The 20,971-nt window shown below is 46.4% G+C and overlaps 1 protein-coding gene across 1 annotated transcript in view; it reads right to left on the bottom strand.

Annotated features, from left to right (window-relative positions):
• LOC144114908 (U3 small nucleolar ribonucleoprotein IMP3) overlaps window positions 1-20,712 on the bottom strand; it is a 34,725-nt gene extending 14,013 nt beyond the window's left edge. The window contains exons 1-2 of the mRNA XM_077648923.1: window positions 20,513-20,712; window positions 20,294-20,401 (exon numbers count right to left, since the gene is read on the bottom strand). Of these exons, the coding sequence (XP_077505049.1) occupies window positions 20,294-20,401; window positions 20,513-20,649 (245 nt within the window). The 5' untranslated portion in view covers window positions 20,650-20,712. The remainder of the gene's footprint in view (window positions 1-20,293; window positions 20,402-20,512) is intronic.
• Between the last annotated feature and the right edge of the window lie 259 nt (window positions 20,713-20,971).

Below are 20,971 nucleotides of genomic sequence, written 5' to 3'. Positions count from 1 at the left end.
CAGGGTGTGGCTGACGGCAGAGGCAATTTGAAATCTTACCTTCCGTGACGTCACACCAGACTTCCCCGCACTGCTCCGTTGCTTTGAGGAGAAGCCCAAAATTTAATCGTCGATTACGTCACTATTTTAAATGCTAGCGCAAAAACGCTTGGCATGCTTTGCCTGTAGGCCACATAGATTTGAATCGTTGAATAGCGCGGAATTCTCAGAAAGTGGTGCAGTTGCCCTTTAAGGCACGTAAAAATGCAATTCAATTAAATACCCGCATGTCTACCAAAGACGAGACATTTAATGAAATACGAGTACTGAATAACAGGCTTAAGTTTGCGTGCCATTAACTGCTGACAGTCAGGGTCGAAGCTGTACACTCTTCGCATAAAGACTCCTCACGCGGCGAGAAGGAAGCACATGCTCGACAGGGAAAATATATGGTGGCCGTCAGAACAGAACAGCACGCGATATCATCCAGCGGGCATTACTTTTGTCGACAATGGAGATCAGCGTGACGAGGAGTTTTTTTTTTCTGTTTTGCTTTCAAAGCAAAGCGCCGTCGTTCCGAAGCGCACAACACGTCACGGAACACTCACAAGACGCTGCGCACAATTTCAGCCATAGGTGGGAAACACAATTTACGAGACGCAAACCTGACTTCTTTTGGCAACGAACTACCCCACATGACATACGCGCACATGCTTTGCCATCCGAAAATGCGGGTCAAGAAGGCCGCGAGCTTCCTGCGTAACGCCGCAATGAATCCTACATCTGCCGCTACCCTGCGCAGCCGACCAACGCATGATGTGAAAACGAATGCCCTGCTCGTTGACGTCTGTCCGAAGAGATCCTCGCGGGTTTTGGAAACGCTTTGGAAAGGCCACATTCCGCTCAAAATGGGCGCGCTCCTCGACAGCACCGCATTTTACGCCCTGCCTTGCTCGACGTTTACCACCTCCGTGTCAATTTCAGTTCAACCCAATCCACTTACAATAGCGCCGGACACTTTCTCTGGCCTGAAAGGTCCCATCAACGGTTCCTCGGGGGCCTCCGTAATGGTCCGAGGACCCACGGCACTTCGGTCGGCTTTCCCGCTGCACTACGAGTGATGCTAGAAAGCCTACCCCAGATAATCCAACGCAGGGACAAAAACGTCGTAGACCAAAAACAAATAAGCAACGCAGGCGACACTGGCGGTTAATGACGCCTCGAGGATTCGAGAGGTGAGAAACGCAAAAGCCGTCAGCGCATTGTGCCTACAGCGCTGTGCTGTGAAACAAAGAAATCAAAATTTTAGCTCAGCTGCTCTACTAGTGGCCAGTGCAATTTGTAGGTGCATGCGCCTTCGCTCCAACGCAAGCACTGTCTCTGGAATTGACCACCTATTGAACCGCCGCGGTGTCTCATTGGTCAGAGCGCTCGGCTACTGGGCCGGAGTACCCGAGTTCGAAACCAGCCGCGGCGGCCGCGTTTCGATGGAGGCGAAACGCAAATGGCGCCCGTGTGCTGTGCGATGTCAGTACACGTTAAAGATCCCCAAGGGGACGAAATTATTACGAAGCCCTCCACTACGGCACCTCTTTCTTCTTTTTCTCCCGCCCTCCTCCCTTCCCTCACGGAGTGGTTGAGGTGTTCACCGAGAAGTAGCACCTTTATATTCCTCAAAACCAAATTCACCCGCTATAAATTTTCAAGTCGTCTGGGCGACAGCGCGGCGTTCGTGCGCTCTAAACAAGTGTGCCGACAACTGTACGTGCTGTCGAATAAAAAACCAAGCTAAAGGTTGTCACAAAATGAATGTGAGGAACGAACTTGCCGGGTGCCCCATTTTCCTCCAAAGGGATCGCAAAACGGACCCAGAAATGACGCCTGCTCAGGCTCATGTACCCCATCCCTGGAAAACATGCAGCTACTTCCACATTCAATCGCCGCAAAACGTGCCAACTTATTCTCTACCGCGACTTAAAATACCGTGGATATATTATAAAGCAAAATTTTCACGAACACTACAGGCTTGTTTTGGTAGTGAATTTAATGGGCAGTCCGTCGTAGCAAGCGCTAAGCGCGACATTAACCTTTCTTCACCCCGCGTGCGATTTTGCCCAGTTACCTTTTGAAAAAAAAAGCGCATCACCGCACGATCACGGAAAAATGGAAACAAAGCTATCAAAAGAAAGCAGAACAGCCGTAATCGGTGAACGACCGATCCAGCGTTGCCAACCACACGCGAGCGGGTAATTAATTATGGCATTACGTGAGCACCCACACGTGCCGTTTTCCCACGTAGTTCGCACAGAAACACGTCCACTGCGGCCTGGACCAAACGCGCGACCTCATCGGCGGTGCGCCTAAACCGCGGCGGCGGTAACCAAACACGGCCATCTGCGGCGCGCCGCGCCATATGCCGGAAACGAGCGCCAGCCGCAAGCACTGCCGTTCGCACCGGGCCAAACGTCGCGCAGTGCAGCAGAGATGAAACAATTCTGGCGACAGATTTGGCCGACTCTCGAAAGCCACTCACTCCGCCCCCGAATCCCGTCCACGCGCCCCAGCGCCCCCACTCGTTCCCGCCCCGAACGAAAGAAAGCCGCCGCACTTGAGCGCGCGATTTCAACACACGGTTAGTTAGCGCTGGCTTTATGCAACATTTTCCACGCCCCCCCTTCCCCCCGCTCCCCCCAAAACCCTCTTTCCAGCTTAAGCCCCCCGCACTCGCACCGCGGGCCAGCCCTTCGCGGCACCACAGGCGCGAGGGCAGCCGCCGCGGACAAAAATAAACCGGGAGCGTGAGAACGGCCAAGCCCATTGATCAATGAACGCGGGCAGGCCGCAGTGGCAACTGGAGCAAATGGGGCGCGTGCCACAGACATATGGCAGGGCGCCGTGCACCTGTGCGCGGCGCTTCGACCCCCGATATCCCCGGCCGAAGTAATGAAGTGTTGTTCGACTGCCGGCGGCCGTCCAGATGCGCTCCTTCCGCTACTGCCGGTGGGAACGGGCGCTGCGCGGACCGGAGGTGCAGGGTGACGCGAAGCGAAACGTTCTTGCGACACGCTGAACCGGAGCCGCAATCTCGTAGCCGTGCAACACGAGAACATGACGTCACATCACGTCCGTGGGCAATGCAAGTTGCCGTCCCACGTGCCAAGCGCACTTCTTATTCCTTGTGGTGTTTTCTCGCACTGTTTCTTGTACTGAAAACATATTCAAGGATACAAGTGGCAGGGCACACGCACCTTTGCGATATGTACAACTCGTCGCCAGCCATGCTGCATTAAAATGCAGACTTCCTCGTTGATCTGCTAGCTTTTTTTAACTTCCTCTCTTTTAAAAACTGAAGTCATGTCTACATGTTCGGCATAAGCCGATAGTTACCGAGGTTATAACACTTCCTTGGGCTACAGCAGAAATAGTGCATTACATTAATTATGGGTTTATGGGGGTTTAACGTCCCAAAGCGACTCAGGCTATGAGGGACGCCGTAGTGAAGGGCTCCAGGAATTTCGACCACCTGGGGTTCTTTAACGTGCACTGACATCGCACAGTACACGGGCCTCTAGAATTTCGCATCCATCGAAATTCGACCGCCGCGGCTGGGATCGAACCCGCGTCTTTTGGGCCAGCAGCCGAGCGCCATAGCCACTCAGCCACCGCGGCAGCCATTACATTAATTAAAAATGCAAATAACTGCACCCATAAAGTTGGCTTTCCTATTCTGTCATTTACAAGAAAATAAATTCTGCTCAGCTACAGAAGATCCAAGGAACTCACGGTCATCCCCGCATACCACCATGCAAGTGGTGCATACCACACTGCATATGACAACAGCCTCTTTTGACAGCAACTGTGCCCAAGTCCACAAATATGTTTTACATATATTTCATTGTCTGCTCCTTAACAAAACGCTTAAAATGAAGGTCACTAACAGAAACCACATAGATATGAAATCACACCTCCATAACTCCGACACAATATAACTTTCCAAATTTCTCCCTGCAAACGTGATTACCCATTATGCCTACGATTACCCATTAATTAATTCTTTGCTACATTCTAAACAAATTGAAGTGGCATGCAAAAGCGCGCCATATGTAAAATGTATGCCGCTGTGCTGCCGAACTTGCACTATCATGGGCAGAGGTGGGCGACCTCATGAGGTCGACCTCAACCTCAAAATGGCCTCAACCTATGTCGTGAGGTGAGGTTGAGGTGAGGTCGGCAACTGCTCGAAATTTTTTGTGAGCGAGGTCAGAAGAACAGACCTCAACCTCACACGTGAATTTGAGGTTGAGTGAGGTCGTCATTCAGTGAGGTCGAAATTTTGAGGGTGAGACTTTTTGCAGTTGCCGCGGCTTACTCCAAGTGACGCTTCCGAAGCGGAGTTGGGGCGCACCACCGCAATGTTCATGCAGTGACACTCAGTGTTAGGTTTCTCCTGTTTAGAAAACCGGATGCCGCACCCTGCTCTTAGCTTTCCGTGCTGCGCCGTAATGTCCGTTCAGCCCGAGCCTACAGGAAGCCACACCCCTCTGGTCTTCGTGGAAGGAGTGCTGCTATCACAGCACACCACTCTCCCTCCCACGTCCCCCGCTGACGTAGCAGCCGCAGCTGCATCCCGGTCAGCAGAAGCTCCCGGGAGCGTGCAAAGCACGTAACTTGCGTTGACCCGTGCTAGCTTTGTCTGATGCCACAAACAAATAAGTTCAGTCCAACAGGCCCGCTATAAATACGTCGCAGCACGGATGGCCCAAAGCAAGACTGCTTCGTGTTCTTGCTCATTGCCGGCGCTGTCGTATGAAGCTCTTGCCTTGCAGTCGAGTAAAGGGATCCTGATGTACATTACACGGTGACCTAAAAAAGTGGAGCAGTCGGCACAGGCGATAGAATGTGACGCAACAAGGACACATGCTGATTCGATGAAAAAAAAAACGAAGCCATAAAAACCTGTATAACACCGTCAAAGCTTTTGATCAGTGTCTTCCCCTTTCATATCCCACACTATACTTCTGTATATTCCCGTTCCGTAATGCAAGCAGGTGCAAATATTTCACTTTTATATCCTCCCAAATGACCTCTCTTTGGTCTCTTGTTCCTTGTTCCTTCTCGGAAATTCACATATTATGCCCAAACACCGCAGCACGGGACGACCGTATCAGCATAGTGGTGTTATAATGAATGTATGATGATGTGGCAGCTGATTCCTTTTCCTTTTTTTTAATGAAGATGTGTGAAAAGAACTGATTACGTGCTGGCGCTGCGCCGCTGAGTCGATGTTTCAAACCTTCTAATATGAGCTTAATGGAGCATGCATACTGTTAGCTTCTGTTTTTAGTGTGCGATTTTTGTAAGTTTGTAATCATTCTCTTTGTTTTTTTCCTTTTCTCGTATGGGATCAGTTAGGTTGGCGGCCTGCCTTGCAGACGACCAGGCACTGCTCACACCGTTACCTTTCCTTTAACTATTTTGCACAGACCCATCGTTCACCGTAAATGGCTTCGTAGAATGCTTGCGCAGTGCTCGCGGAAAAATATTTCGCTGTGGCGAAATTTGAGCGGAGTGCCGTGGTGCTCCTGACAGAGAAAGCGGTTCACGCTTCCCACTCTAGGCCAGTTGTTTTGGCCCATGTGAAATCAATAGTCGGCACAGTGTTCGAAGACACAATTTAGCCCGTTCCTGCAAAATGCCGCGGAATCACCAAGTCATCGGAGAATTCCCAGGATTTCGAAACCATCACCACCTGGAAGGAAGTGGCGGAAATCGGGGAAGGTCTTGACCTCCCAAGGACATCAAGATCCTTAACTATTAGCTGCAATTATTCCTGTTTTTCCGAAGAATTAGTGTCTTCAATTGCTGGTAATGTACAATATTTAATCAATATTCTGGAAACAAAAATTTGGTAGCGGTATATCGACTTCCCCGGGCTCATAAGGATACACTATTATCATCGTAATCATCATAGCCACCACCTTGAGGTTCAACAACATGTGTCACTGCATGATCGTTGCAGTACGTCACACGTGAGAACTGGTGCGTTTGCCTGCTGGACAATCCAAATATAGTGTGGCCCGAGCTGTGGGCACTCTTTGTAATGCGTCATGCGCGCATGTCTAGTAATGTGGGATGCATATGGACTTTGAGATGGGGGTGGGTGGGGACCTGGTAGGACGTGACATTGCATCGTTGTCACGTGACTGGATGTTACGTCACATTACATCATCGTCACATGACCTTGTACTATGTGTCACTCATATGATGTCATCACTAATACTAATTAGTCTTAGCATCAGTTAGACATGTTGATCAGTGTGTTAATTAACATTAATTAATGATGTGAAGTCATCATCATTGTCACGTGACTCTGCTCGTGACGTCACATGGTGCCATTTCTTGCGATCGCTTTTTGTGGCTGTGACCGTGAAACAGCCATCTAATGCTTTCACATTAATAAAAGAAGGCGCTCGCTTCTACATAGACATAAGTACAACGCGCCTCTGTTGGTGTACTACAGTCGCAGCTTGTTTTTGAAGGCAGCATGCAGAGGACTGAAAAGAGCGTTTGCTGGGTGGCAAAATTTTCTTTTACATTGAGTGTTCTCGCTATGCTGGATAAAGCTCAAAAATAGAAATATACTGATATACGTCTGCATAGCCGTGACATTGGAAAGCACATCAGCGACCAGTTTCTTTACATTCACTATTCTCAAGTCTAAGAAGAGTATCATGAATACCTCCCCACACCCTCCCCATTTCTGGTAGATGGTGCAGAAAGGTCTGTGTTGGTCAATGGCGGTTCGTGCATAAATGAGCGAGAGGCTTCCAATATGAACAAGTATACGTGAGCAGTTGCCGAATATTGACACTGATAAGCTTACAATTAGTGAAGCAAACTTAATGAAAAAGTACCCTCCGACGTACTGGTGGTAGCCACGTAAAGGACACCCCTGTCCGCAGGCCATGAACTCTCCGAGGGTTCATCCCAGATTATAAGCTTCTCCTATTGCGTGCACATCAGTGGTGTCTGTACACACCTTATTAAATAATTACAGACTGCTTAGTGCTGCTATTGTAATAAGTCATCACAATGGCACCATCATCATTTTGGCTTTCCTGTCTCACAGGATTCTCAGAACTGTTTTTAACTGAAAACTCCTTAATCAATTTTTGTTTGTGTTTTCTGAGGTCGAGCACCCGACCTCAACCTCAGAATTTGAGGTTGAGTGAGGTCGCCAGTGGCCTCAAGAAAAGTGAGGTAAGGGCACCTCAGGAGACCTCTACCTTAACTGATGAGGTTGAGCGAGGTCGGGAAATTGTTTTTGAGGTTAAGGTGAGGTTGAGATTTTTTGAGGTCAAATGCCCACCTCTGAATTCATGGGCACTTTTTGTATTCGCTTATGACTGTGATGGTGCAAGTTCAGCGGCGCCATAGGCTGGAGGACCTTTTTTTGAGGGGGAGTCACACAAAACATTTCACTCGTGCAGAGGGCAGGCAGGTGTGTACAATGCAACTCCCTGATGCAGTGCTAGCTATGATAGACCTGCACATTAAAGAACCGGAGGTGGACAAAATTAACCCGAAGCCCTCCACCACGGCACCTATCACAGCCCACATGCAGCATCAGGACAATAAACCTCACATACCGCACCATCTGCTACAAGAGATCAAACACGACATCAATGTTTCCCCGGGTTAGTGTATCTCCTGCCTTGATGTGTCCCTTTGGATTCCATCACAATTGACAAAATACGCACACATGCATGCACGCCCTTCTTGAAGGTGCAGCAACAAGTTCCTCCTGTATGCTCATGTGCTGTGCAACTAGAGAGGTTATTTTGATCAGTGGTGTGTACTGGACTGGGTTCATGAGGTTAGTAAATAAATGCACGAAAATATATAGTCGTTTAAGAGTGGCTTGTGGTACACCAAAGCCTCAAATAAAGAGCAAGGCATAAAAACATTATTCACTCATGCCCCAGAACACAGCCAAAAAATTACGTATAGCCTGAGGGCTACAGTTTCTGACCTCACGTGACACATATCCTCCCAAGCCGAGAGCAAATCGTGTCACTGATTTTTTTTTTAATGTTAAGGATATTTTTCAAGTCCTAAATGATGACCGAAATACTTTATATTGCGTTTCGGACTTTTAGCTGTGTGATGAACAATGTTCAATATGAACAAAATCATCAAATTTCCGAAGCACTCAGAAGTTCGAGCCTTTGTCGCTCAAAGCACTGTTACAAGTGCTGAGTACTTTGCTTTAACATAATACCAAGGGCAGGCTCCCACACAACATAACCCTGTGCAAAAACAGGATGACCTATGTTTCTCACAATGTAATTGATTCCACTGATTCCATGCCATAAAAAAAATTAATCATAAAATAACAAGCAGCCAATACTGCTCAGCAAAGCAAGTTTTAAAGGACCCCTGACCAGGTTTGGGCATTTCAAAAGACAAGTCCAGTGCATAGACTGGGTTATGATCTCTGCAAAATATTCCATGCATGCCCTAGAAGGAGATGCAAAATCAAATCAAAGCCCTTTTAGGCTCTTTCAACAAAGCCAACCTCCTCGTCCACTTCACTGGCATCCAGACAACGCAGACTAAACATTACATTGGTCTTTCATTCCGATTCACAGATGAATGACCTTTAGCTTTTCAAACCCTGGTTTTCATTGTGGAAACCGCGCTCAACCTGGCATCGTTCAGGATGTGGCCGTCCTCGGAAAGGTGCGCTGTAGCGACCACGGAATGGTAAGGTCTCGGTAGGAATGGTAGGAATTCGGGATATCACTGCAAAACAGATATTCAGCTTTAACTGAGGAAAACGATCTTGACGCTCATACAGTGAACGATAATCTGACAGCCATCATTACGGAGTGCACAGTAAAAGTAGGCGGTAGGACAGTTCGACACGATACCGGAAAGCTATCTCAGGTGATGAAAGATTTGATTAAGAAACGCCAAAGCATGAGGGTGTCTAACCCTACCGACAGAATAGAACTGAAAGAGCTCTCGAAGTTAATAAAAGCAAGGTAAGCGACATAAGGAAGTTTAATATGGAGAGAATCCAGCATGCTCTAAAGAACGGAGGTAGCCTAAAAGCGGTGAAGAGGAAACTAGGCATAGGTAAAAACCAGATGTATGCGCTAAGAGACAAGAAGGGCAATGTCATTAGCAATATGGATAAGATAGTTAAAGTAGCCGAAGAGTTCTACTTAAATTTGTACAGTAGCCAATGTAACCATAGCGTCAATGAGAGAAACAGTAGCGCAGAGCAATGTGTCATCCCGCTGGTAACGAAAGAGGAAGTAAAGAAAGTTTTAGGAGCAATAGAAAGAGGAAAAGCAGCTGGGGAGGATCAGGTAACAGCAGATCTGTTGAAGGATGGAGGGAAGATCGTTCTAGAAAAACTAGCCACCCTGTATACGCAATGCCTTATGACCTCAACCGTACCAGAAGCTTGGAAGAATGCCAACATTATCTTAATTCATAAGAAGGGAGACGCCAAGGAGTTGAAAAGTTATAGACCGATCAGCTTACTATCTGTTGCTTACAAGGTATTTACTAACGTAGTCGCTAATAGAGTCAGGGCAACCTTAGACTTTATCAACCAAATGATCACGCAGGCTTTCGTAATGGTTATTCCACAACAGATCGTATTCACACCATCAATCAGGTGATAGAAAAATGTGCAGAATATAACCAATCTCTATATATAGCCTTCATTGATCACGAGAAAGCATTCGACTCAGTGGAATCCTCAGCACTCATACAGGCATTGCGTAATCAGGGTGTAGAAGAGACTTATGTCAAAATACTGGAAGATATATATAGCAACTGCACAGCTACCATAGTCCTCCATAAAGTCAGCAATGAAATTCCAATAAGAAAGGGCGTCAGGCAAGGAGACACGATCTCGCCAATGCTATTCACCGCCTGTTTACAGGAGGTATTCCGAGGCCTAAATTGGGAACAGTTGGGAATAAGAGTAAATGCAGAATACCTAAATAATCTGGGATTCGCTGATGACATTGCCTTGCTGAGTCACTCAGGAGGTGAACTACAAATCATGATCAATGAGTTAGACAGGAAGAGCAGAATGCTGGGTCTAAAAATTAACATTCAGAAAACCAAAGTAATGTTCACTAGTCTAGGAAGGAAACAGCGGTTGACAATTGCTAGCGAGGTGCTCGAAGTGGTAAGGGAATAGGTCTACTTTGGGCAGGTAGTGGCCGCTGATCCGGATCATGAGAGGGAAATAACTAGAAGGATAAGAATGGGTGGAGCGCATATGGCAGGTTCCCTCAGATCATGAATGGCAGTTTACCAATTTCCCTCAAGAGAAAAGTGTACAACAGCTGTATCTTACCAGTACTGGTCTACGAGGCAGAAACGTGGAGGCTAATGAAAAGAGTTCAGCTTAAGTTAAGGACAACGCAGCGAGCCATGGAAAAAAAATGATAGGTGTAACGTTAAGAGACCGGAAGTGGGCAGAGTGGGTGAGGGAACAAGCGCGGGTTAATGACATCCTAGTCGAAATCATGAGGAAGAAATGGGCTTGGGCAGGGAATGTAATGCGAAGGCAAGATAACTGCTAGTCCTTATGGGTAATGGAGTGGACTCCAAGAGAAGGCAAGCGTAGCAGGGGTCGGCAGAAGGTTAGGTGGGCGGATGAGATTAGGAAGTTTGCAGGCATAGGGGGGCTGCAGCTGGCAAAGGACAGAGCTAATTGGAGAGACATGGGAGAGGCCTTTGCCCCGCAGTGAGTGCGATAAGACTGATGATGATGACGATATGGATACTGTATAGCTTGCTCATTGTGCACCCTTTTCATTACTTATTATTTTACTGCATTTATGGGAGGAGTGTCTCTGCTGAAAGTTGCTAGAGTGTTTCTGCGCCCTTGCCCAACAATATTGATAACTGTGCTTCATGCAGAACACAATACACCACGAAGCGCTGCCTTCAGATGATGGGTGCATACCAGCAAATGCGTTGAAACGGGTCCATAAATACGACTAAAGCAAAAAGGAAAAAAAATTGGCAGCTTATTTGAGCAGTTTGGCTAAATGTGAATTAGGTGCGTTAACACTTCGATTTTCACTTCAGTTCCACTGTTTGGATCCACTGTTCACAGATGGAAGTTGTTCGGATAGCGACAATGGATTAATGTCCACATATGCGGCATTGCTCATTCTCTACCTCACATTCATAGAAGTTCTTCAGGACTCAGTTTTCCCTCACAGCAGCAACCTAAAGCGCTGCTAGCTTATCTTGCAGGAATTAGTGAAAGATAACATCGCTGCAGCTGCCAGTGTTTGTACAGCTGAAGGCTGCGCAGAACGCATGACACAGCATGACACGCTCGCCACATTACTTGTGCTCGCACTGCTTGCATTACCGGATCACCTTCACACCATAAATAAATTTGTGTGAAAAAAGAAAAAAGAGCCAGTCCCAGCTTATCCCAAACTACGTTGAACTTCAAACACAAGGAGCAAGCAATAGCATCTAGAAGCAATGCACAAGCATGAAACTGTCATAGTGAAATTACTGAGGTAATTTTTGCTTATGCTTGCCAACTCCACTGTGTTGTGCATGTGACAGGTGTATCATGTGAATAAGACAAATGCGATGCGTGCCTGCATGCAGCATCTTTGGCGCATGCTCGCCACTTGTGTGCCCTTTCATGTAACATGTATAAAATGAGCGCAAATAAACGCAGGGGGCGTCTTTGTTTGCTTGGAACTAGTCCTGGCTGTTACTCTGTCGACACCACCAACGATACATGGCGCCAGAAGTGGTTGGAAGCCACGGCCACAGTGCTCGTGCACGGTAAAGAAGAAGTACGGAACTTGCGAAGCCACCGAAGCTGCTATACTTCACTGGCGAAATCAGTAAGCAGTGGAAACTTTTTAAACAAAAGTTTGAATTTTTCTTGGTTGCTTCCGAGCCCAACAAGCAGGCTCAACAGGATGCCGTGAAGATTGCTTAACTGCTAACTGTGGTAGGCGATTTCACCTTCAGTGACGACGAGAGCCGGGAAAGTTATGCAACTGTCATCGCCAAGTTCGACACCAACTGCAAAGAATACCTAAATGAAGTGCATGAGCGCTACCTGTTTCGGCAACGCGTCCAAGCTCAAATTGAGCCCATAGAGCAGTTTGTCAGATAGCTCAGGAAGATGTCTTGTTCCTGCAACTTTGGTACTATGGCAGAGTCTCTTATACATGACCAAATCGTTTTTGGAACAAATGATGATAAAGGAAGATAAATGTTGCTGCAGGAGAATAAGCTGACTTTGGCTAAAGCAAAAGAAGCCTGCAAGGCTGCAGAAATGACTGCTGAAAACTAAGGCTGGTCTCGAGAACACACAGATCTTGGCATCATGACTACTAGAGTGACTGTCGAAAGCAAGAAAGCAAAGACTGATTTCTTCGTCGTGAAGAAGGACCGACAAGCCATACTTGGACAGCGAGTTAGCAAACTGCTTGAACTTTTCTCGCGCACCGTAAACTACGTCGGAATAAGCAGCAGCAAGGAAGTGGTTCAACAGTTTCGAAAACTTTTTTCTGAGACTGGATGTAGTCAGTGACCATACCACATGGTTCTTCAAGAAGACGCTGTGCAAGTTGTCCAGACAACCCGCCGTGTGTCCCTTTCCTTGCGGGAGCCTCTGCGTGGAGAACTTTCCAGAATGGTCAAAGCCAGCATTATAGCCAAGCAAGATCAACCGACGGACTGGGTGAGTCCTCTGGTTATTGTCAGAAAAAAGGACAGCAAACAAAGATTGTGCATGGATCTGAGGAAAATTAACAACAATCTAAAACATGAGCATTATGAGATGCCGTGTCGTGAAGATATTGAATCTGAACTAGCAGGAACACATCTTTTTACACGCCTTGACGCCAACTCGGAATTTCACCAGATACCGCTGCAATATGAAACATCAAGGATATGTACATTTGCGACTCTCTTTGGTTGTTGCCGCTTCTTGAGGCTGCCCTTCAATGTAGCCTCCGCCCCAGAAGTGCTTCAAAGGTCTTCAGCGAAATCTATGAGACAATGCCAGGAGTGCGAGTGTATGTTGATGACATCATCGTGTGGGGTGCCACAAGAAAAGAGCACGATGAGTAAGAAGCTGCGAGCGGTACTGGAAGCAGCACAGAAAGCTGGCCTAACATTAAATGCAGACAAATGCAGTATTGACGTGTGCAAGATCTTTTATCTTGGCGACGTTATTGCGGAAGATGGCATATGCCCAAATCCTACCTTGGTCAGCTGTCTGCTAAGTACGCCACCATCGGCTGACAAGCAAGCAGTGCCGCACATGCTCGGTGTTGTAAACTACTTGGAGAAGTTCCTACCATCAATTACAGATCGAACGAAACTGCTTCGAGACTTAAGAAAAATCGTACCTCTGAGTGGATAGAAAACCACACTAAAGAATGGAACTGATTTGTGACAGTCTGGGCAAAGATCCTGTGCTGGCGATCTTTGATCCTAAAAGGATTACGAAGGTAGCATCCGATGCTTCACAAAATGAAATAGGCTCGGCTCTCTGGCAGCGTTAAGAGGGTTTTTGGAAGCCCATTGCTTATGCCTCATGCATCCTAACCAAAGTGCAACGAAGGCACTCCTAGAAGAGAAAGAGGCTATGGCGGTTATATTCAGGTGCGAAAAGTTTCATCATTTTGTGTACTAATGTAACGCTGTCCTCGAGACAGGCCATCGACCGTTAACAACGACCTCAAGAAAAGCCGATTAGAGAAACGCCGCCCAGACTAGAGAGATTTTTTCTTTGTTTGCTTAGATACCACTACAAGCTCTAATTTGTTCCAACGAAATGCTTGGTGGTCGCAGAAACACTGTCTCCAGTAGTGTCTCCAGTATTCTCAGAGGAAGAGAGAACCGATGACGACGTGGATGTTCATGTTGCAAGTTTTTTCATCGCTTGTAAGCGAGGCAACTTTGAAATATTTGGCAGATGAAATTACCAAGGACTACTTGAGACAAGTCATTCATTGCTTGGAAAGCAATCATCGAGTCCTTGAAACACTAAAGCCCTTCGAAAGTGAACTAGTTGTTGTGAGTGATGCGTCGCTTAAGGGATGGAAAGCTGAAATACAGTCAAGCATGTTAAGAATGCACCTTGAGCTACTTCGAAGAATTCACGAAGGCCACCTAGGGATAAATAAATTCGAATCACGAGTGCATAAGTTGCTGTTCTGACATGGTCTTAAAGCTGACATTGAAGCACTCATCAAGAAATGCACAGTTTGTCAGAAGTACGTATACCAACAACAACAAAGTGAATTGCTCTTGGACTGCCCAGTGCCTGAACATGCATGGTACCAAGTAGGTGCTAACATTTTCCAGTGGGCTGGAAAATCTTAGCTTAGTGTTTTTATGCGCTATCCAATGTTGCGGAGGCAGAACTCTTATGTGGCACAACGACGGCCACAGTTGTGATTTCGAAAGCTTAGCACAGTGTTTGCACGGTATGGATCACCAACTGAAGTCTGCCCAGACAATGATCCGCAGTTTGGGAGTAATGAGTTTGCATTATTTGCGAAGAAGTACTATTTTACACATATTACATCCAGCCCACGGTTTCCTCGCTTGAATGGCCTCGCGGAAAAAAGCATCCAAAAAGTAAAGACAATTTTAAAGAAGACGCCTAAGATGGACAATGACTTTTGGCTTGGATTACTCAGTTACTGGAGCAGTCTGCCAGAAGACTGTCAGTCGCCTGGAGAGTTACTTCAGGGCAGACGGCTTCGGACACCTCACCCAGACTTCAACGAAGCTGCAAGCAAGTCGGCAAGGAACCAAACAGTGCCGGCCCCCAAGACCTAGTCTTCCACCACTACAAAAAGGTCAGTTGTCAGAGTACGCGAAGACTCTTGGTCACCAAAAGCATAGGTTCAAATGCAAAGGCTCAATCAAGATTGTACCAGGTTGCCACTGAAGACAGTAGCATACGATGCAGCCGAGATGCAACCAACAACATCTCATGGCGATGGCTGAGGCTTTCAGAATGCCGGACGACAGCCACGAGGGAGGGTCCCTCTGCCAGGTCCAACCAAACGATGACAACGCACCCATCACTACGACCTCCTCACAGACACCAGAAGGCAGCAACAGCAGCTGGAATATGGCGACAACTTTGTGCAGGTTCTGTGATGGAACTTTGAACCTTCAGAACAGCGTAAACAAACATTTTATCAGTGATCAGTGCTGTGAATTATCTCAAGGGGATTTGTTCTCCGTCAAACTTCAAAGTGGTTTAATTCTGACATTCCAAGAAAGGAAGATGTATCATGTAATTAAGCCGAATGCGATACATGTTTGCGTGCAGTATTTTCGGCGCATGCTCGCCGCTTGCGTCCCCTTTGCCGTACCTGGTATAAACGAGTGCTAATAATTGCTGGGGATGTCTTCGTCCTGTCTCAGAACTCGTTCCAGTTATTTACTCTGTCGACACCACCAGCAATACAACAGAGAGCAGAGTATGGTGGAATTTTGGTAGTTGATTGCGTCGCTCCTAGTAATGAAATGGCAAAAAAATTTTATTTTGGAGGGTTATTAGGTTCATGAGTCCAAAAATAACACTTTCAGGTTGTAAAGTAAAAATTCAACATTTCTTAGTGTTTTGCACATATACACTGGCACACATGAAAGACTATCATCAATATAAATGTCAAAATACCAAATACATGATGCATTTTACAACGTAATGGTTAATGGGGGTTTAACGTCCCAAAGAAACTGAGGCTATGAGGGACGCCGTAGTGAAGGGCTCCGGAAATTTTGACCACCTGGGGTATTTTAATGTGCACTGACATCGCACAGTACACGGGCCTCTAGAATTTCGTCTCCATCAAAATTTGACCGCTGCGGCCAGGATCGAACCCACGTCCTGCCGGTCAGCAGCCGAGCACCATAACCATTGAGCCCCCACGGCGGCTATTTTACAAGGTAGGATGCACTACAGTGCTCTGGATGGTATGTCACATTCAGAATGGCCAGCTTCCTGGTCCATTTAAGTGCCATTAGGACCAGCTGTGAAGGCACAGTGACTATGGCATTTGGGTGATGATCCGAAGTTTACGGGATCAAGTCTCGGCAGAAGTGGCCACACTTCAACGTGGGCAAAATTTAAGAACAGCCACAAAAAGTGTGATATCAGCCCACATTAAACGGCAACTCAGGGGGTGTTTTGAACATTTTGAGATGACAATTACATGACATTCCTTAGAGTCCCCTCTCTCCGATACAAAAACTGTTTTTCAAAATACCAAGTAGAAGGTATTTTAAAAAGGCAAAAACCAGCAAACCGAAACCTCATGACAGAGCATCCTATGATGTCACGGTCATAAAAACTACTGCGTGCACATTTATTGGCTAAACTGGTGAGTGTGAGAGACTTCTTGGATCATTATTTACCTAAAATGATGAAAACTAACTCAAAATTTTGTCTTTCGGCAAACGCAAAACGAATATCAATGGTCGTGCAACCAGCGGCGTCACACACGCGAGGTTGCCCATAAAAATCTCCTTGATAAAGGCCATGAAATGGGAAATTTAAAATTCATTTGTGCTGCAACAAAACACCGCCAATTTGCGAAATCTGGCACAAAGGACCAGAAATCAGCACAGAACACACCGTGAAAGTTTCAGTGAAGTCCTAGAAGGTACAAAAAACACCGGCAAAGCCCTTTAAAGAGCCCTAGCTGGTCGAAATTATTTCAGCGCCTCCGCTACGGCATCTCTTATAGCCCACATGCAGCTTCTGAACATTAAACCCAACATATCCTACCATAGCACACCATATCATATCATACCTAGAGTTGCCAACCATTCTAGATTTTGCAGGTTTGTCCTAGTTTTGCTAATGTAGTTCAGAGTCCCAACTTGTCTAGGGCAGCGCAGCAGTTCTTGAGGATTTAGGCATGATGAGATACACGCAAACTCAGACCACACCACGTGTGTACAACCCACGCATGAAACATTGCAGCCACTTAAACTTTGTCGAACTCTCTTGAGTGTGTTGTTTCTGTACCAGTCAGTGCAACGGCTAAGTGGAATGAGTATTTTCCATTACAAAAAGCTTGAGGAAAAACAGCAGAAACTGATGTGGATGGAACTTGTTATGGCAGAGTCGCAATTCAAACTAAACATACTTCATAAATATGATTCCTACAAATAGAACCTTCAGCAAGATAATGTTTCATGTTGGCTTCGCGCAGCACACCAGAAGGCGTCCCGAATGCTACATCTCATCTGCCGTATTTCACAGAAGTCAGGTGGTGCCACGTCCAGCATTGCCCACCTCCTCATACGTTGTGCCACAGCCAAGATTGATTTACCAAGCCCAATTCCAGCACTTGACACATGCAGCATGAGATCGACTGGAATCGATCAATCGAGCAACAATGCAAGTTCTAAAGGTGCACTAAAGAGGAATACTAACTCGTCCTTTTTACCGCGGGAACTCTATCTACATATTCTGAGCATTCTTAGAAACTTCGATTTATTCGCCTGTACAACCCATTTCTCTAGCTTAAATACCATTAAAAGTCCCGGCTCCCACCTTTTTTTAAACTCAACACTGATGGTAGGAGGAGTCAGCCAACGCAAGGAGTGCCTTTCAACCAGTCCCGTGGCATCCTGCCACTATGCCATCAGCGGAGTGATATGTAAATCAGAGTCCACGCGTATTTTTATTTCTGTGGGCCTAATTAGTGGCTATGTTGTCTGCGACTGAAACTACTCATTCACAGAAACGTAAAAAACAATAAAAGCGAAAGCAAAGCTGCCACGGGACTGGCTGAAAGGCACTCCATGCATACCATCAGCATTGAGTTCAAAAAAAGGCGGGAGCTGGGACGTTTAATCCGATTTAAATTAGAGAAATCAGCCACACAGGACAATAATTTGAAGTTTCTAAGAATGCTCAGAACATATGGATCGAGTTCCCACGGTAAAAAGACTAGTTCAGATTTCTCTTTAGTGCACCTTTAAGTGCCTCCCACAAATTTATGCCCTCCAGGCCGAGGTGCAAATAAACACGCTTGACGAATTGATTCACCAGCATCGCCAAGCACGGTGCACAAAATTCCGCAATAGCCCTGAAGCCTCAGCTCTCGCAAAGTATATGGAAGATGGCTCTGTGTTGCTTATCGTTTCCTGCCTGTCACGACCATCGTGGCTTTACCAGCAAGTTACAGACAATCGGCCTATGACTCACATACGCTCACGATCCGTTCGCCACCTGAGTGAGTCAAGTGTGGGGACGGATGGGATCTCGTCTATGATTGAAACTTCACTATGGCGACATGTGGCGTATGTCAAAGCTAGTGTGATGAAGGTCACGTGACCACCACGGCTATAGCTTCCCCTGCATTATTACCACAAATTGCAACATCCTCCTATGCTTGCTCTCTTGCCTGGCCATCGACACAGGCAGAGCTGTTGGCCATTTGGAACGCATTAAGCATCCTCTGTCCACTGTTGCCATCTATAAGCCACCTTGACATCCTCACAGGCTCCTCAGGTGCTGTTCGTAGTCTGCGGTGTGTTCTGAACACCGACTTTTTGGCACAGCTAATTCAGGACACAATTGAAAAATTCTACCTCACAGTATGTGTACGATAGATTTATCGAGATGCCCACCCCACACAAGCTTTGGTGGATGGGGCAAGTCACAAATTGGCTCCTCCATGTCCCTTCAAGCGGCCCCAATCTCTCCGGTGACAATACTCCTTCAAGAAAAAGAAAACCTCCGGCGCACCACGCAAGCACTTCTCCCACCGCGTGGCACCGACCTCTCTAGCAGCCTTGCAAGCTGGGAAGAGGTCTTGCTTTGAAGGTTACGCCTCTGTCGCCCTCACCCCAGCGGTAACCTTAACCTGGTCGTGGCCGGCACAGTACCATGCCCCTTACCATGACTCCTGCCCCTCTGTCCCGCTCCTGTCTGCGAAGCGGACACAAAATACTTGCTTTTGACCCTCTTTGCGTGCCATACGGCAGAAACACCTGCTCCAGTGCGGACCACCCCCAGGTTGTTCACCAGATGTTAAAGAATGAATTTTTGGGCCGCACCACTGGATCTTACAGAACTTCCTTCGAGAGTCCAGAGTGCACCTATATTTGCAAATACTTTATGCCAGCAGGCACACTGTCACAATAAAAAAAAGTATAAAATCCACAAGATTTGAAGGTGGACATGCGATGAGTCTTTTTTCCGAAAGTATTACTTTGAAAGCAGCAAGCAGGAAGTGAAATATTGCTTTAAGGTGTAGAAATATAACTGGGTTTCATGATGTTTCTATTTTAGTTGCTTTTACTTAATTATTCCATTCTTTTTTTTTTTACCCTGGACACAAAGAAAAACGAAAACGCACTGCTCATGTTCATGCCTGTGACTACTGTTTGCAGCTGCTGGAGAAGACGGCACAGCTTGAGCTAAATACTAACGATAAAGACGAACAGCTCCTTGACGAATGTTTCTGTGAGGTGCCGACAACCCCAGACATTCTTACTTTGTAGTGAAGCACAGTGCAGCAATACAGCAGTGGTGGCTATGCCTTATAAGGTGCTTGAAGTACAAAGATACAGCCATACTATCACGAAGTGAGAGAAATAGGAAAGCTAAAATCACATTCACTGTTGCGGTTCTAAAATGCGTAGTAGTTCATCACGATTACTTGAACGCTGATTAAGACATCTACAGAGTTGTTGCTTGCTTTCAAGACTTATCCAAATGAATTTATGACACAGCCATGTTCATCTAATCTTTTTTCAATTCTAAGTATTTAGTTATCAACAGTGTTAAGTCCCATGAAATCTCAAGATGAAGCATGCCAACCAACAGAAATAGAACGGATACAAAAACAAGAAACGAAACAAACATCTGCCCTTAGACCGGTCGGCGAACCCTCCAACTCAGTCACATTGACAACACTTGGTAAAAGCGTATCACCCAATAAAGGAGCAGATGATCCCAGCCTGTTCGACTGCCGCTTCCGACAGACTTGAAACGAAGGATGACCGAGAGTTAATTCTCATAACTAATCAAGCAAGAAATTGTGTATGACAACCTCGCAAGGCTTTCATCCTTCTACGAACATCGCTCGTTTTGTTGTTGTTAGCCTATCAAAAGATGGCACATACCCATACTCGTTTTGCTAGCGCACGAGCAAAGAAGGAAAAAGCGCTTCCACGCACGTTTACAGGACATCGCTGTCAGAGGCAGCGTACTTCTGTAATGACACACAAAACACAGCTAACTCACAATTTGTTCAGCAGGTCGGAGGTTGCCTTGGCACGAAACGGGTCCTTTGGATCTAGCTCTTTGATCTTGCGCGCCAGATCTCGTACAGCCCGTGACAGTTTGTTGTACCTGCACAAAAATTACGCGCGAAGAAAGTAAAAAAAAAAACTGCTTTCAGCTCCATATTTGAACCGATGTGAATACGCGTCAACAACCCGATCACCGGCACGATGAACTCACTTTGTGTAATCCTCGCGCTTCTGAACATAATACTTTCTCATTATCTTTACTTCATGGAGGTTGTTGTCGACTTCCCATGATATAAAATCTACTTTCTTCAAGAGCTTTTGCTCGTGAAACTTTAATTTGCGTACCATGTTGAACTCAACCACACAGACGCGCGCACATGCGGATGAATCGTTTTCACTGTTGCCAACAGATACACAGGAGCCGCAAGTCAAGACAAGTAAGCATTGCGGCTATCTACTTAATTTTCATTGTCACCAGTTGAGCCTAGAGAATAAAAACCTAGCTGAACCTAGAGAATAAAAAAAGCGTCTCAACAGAGTTTCTTACTGTACACCAAATGAAAATGAAACGAAAATTAGTTTTTGGGGAAAGGAAATGGCGCAGTATCTGTTTCTCATATCGGCGACACCCGAACCGCGCCGTAAGGGAAGGGATAAAGGAGGAGGTGAA

Source organism: Amblyomma americanum, chromosome 1 (genome assembly GCF_052857255.1).
Source record: "Amblyomma americanum isolate KBUSLIRL-KWMA chromosome 1, ASM5285725v1, whole genome shotgun sequence".
Taxonomy (NCBI): Eukaryota; Metazoa; Arthropoda; class Arachnida; order Ixodida; family Ixodidae; genus Amblyomma; species Amblyomma americanum.
This window is presented reverse-complemented; position numbering and strand designations above follow the sequence as displayed.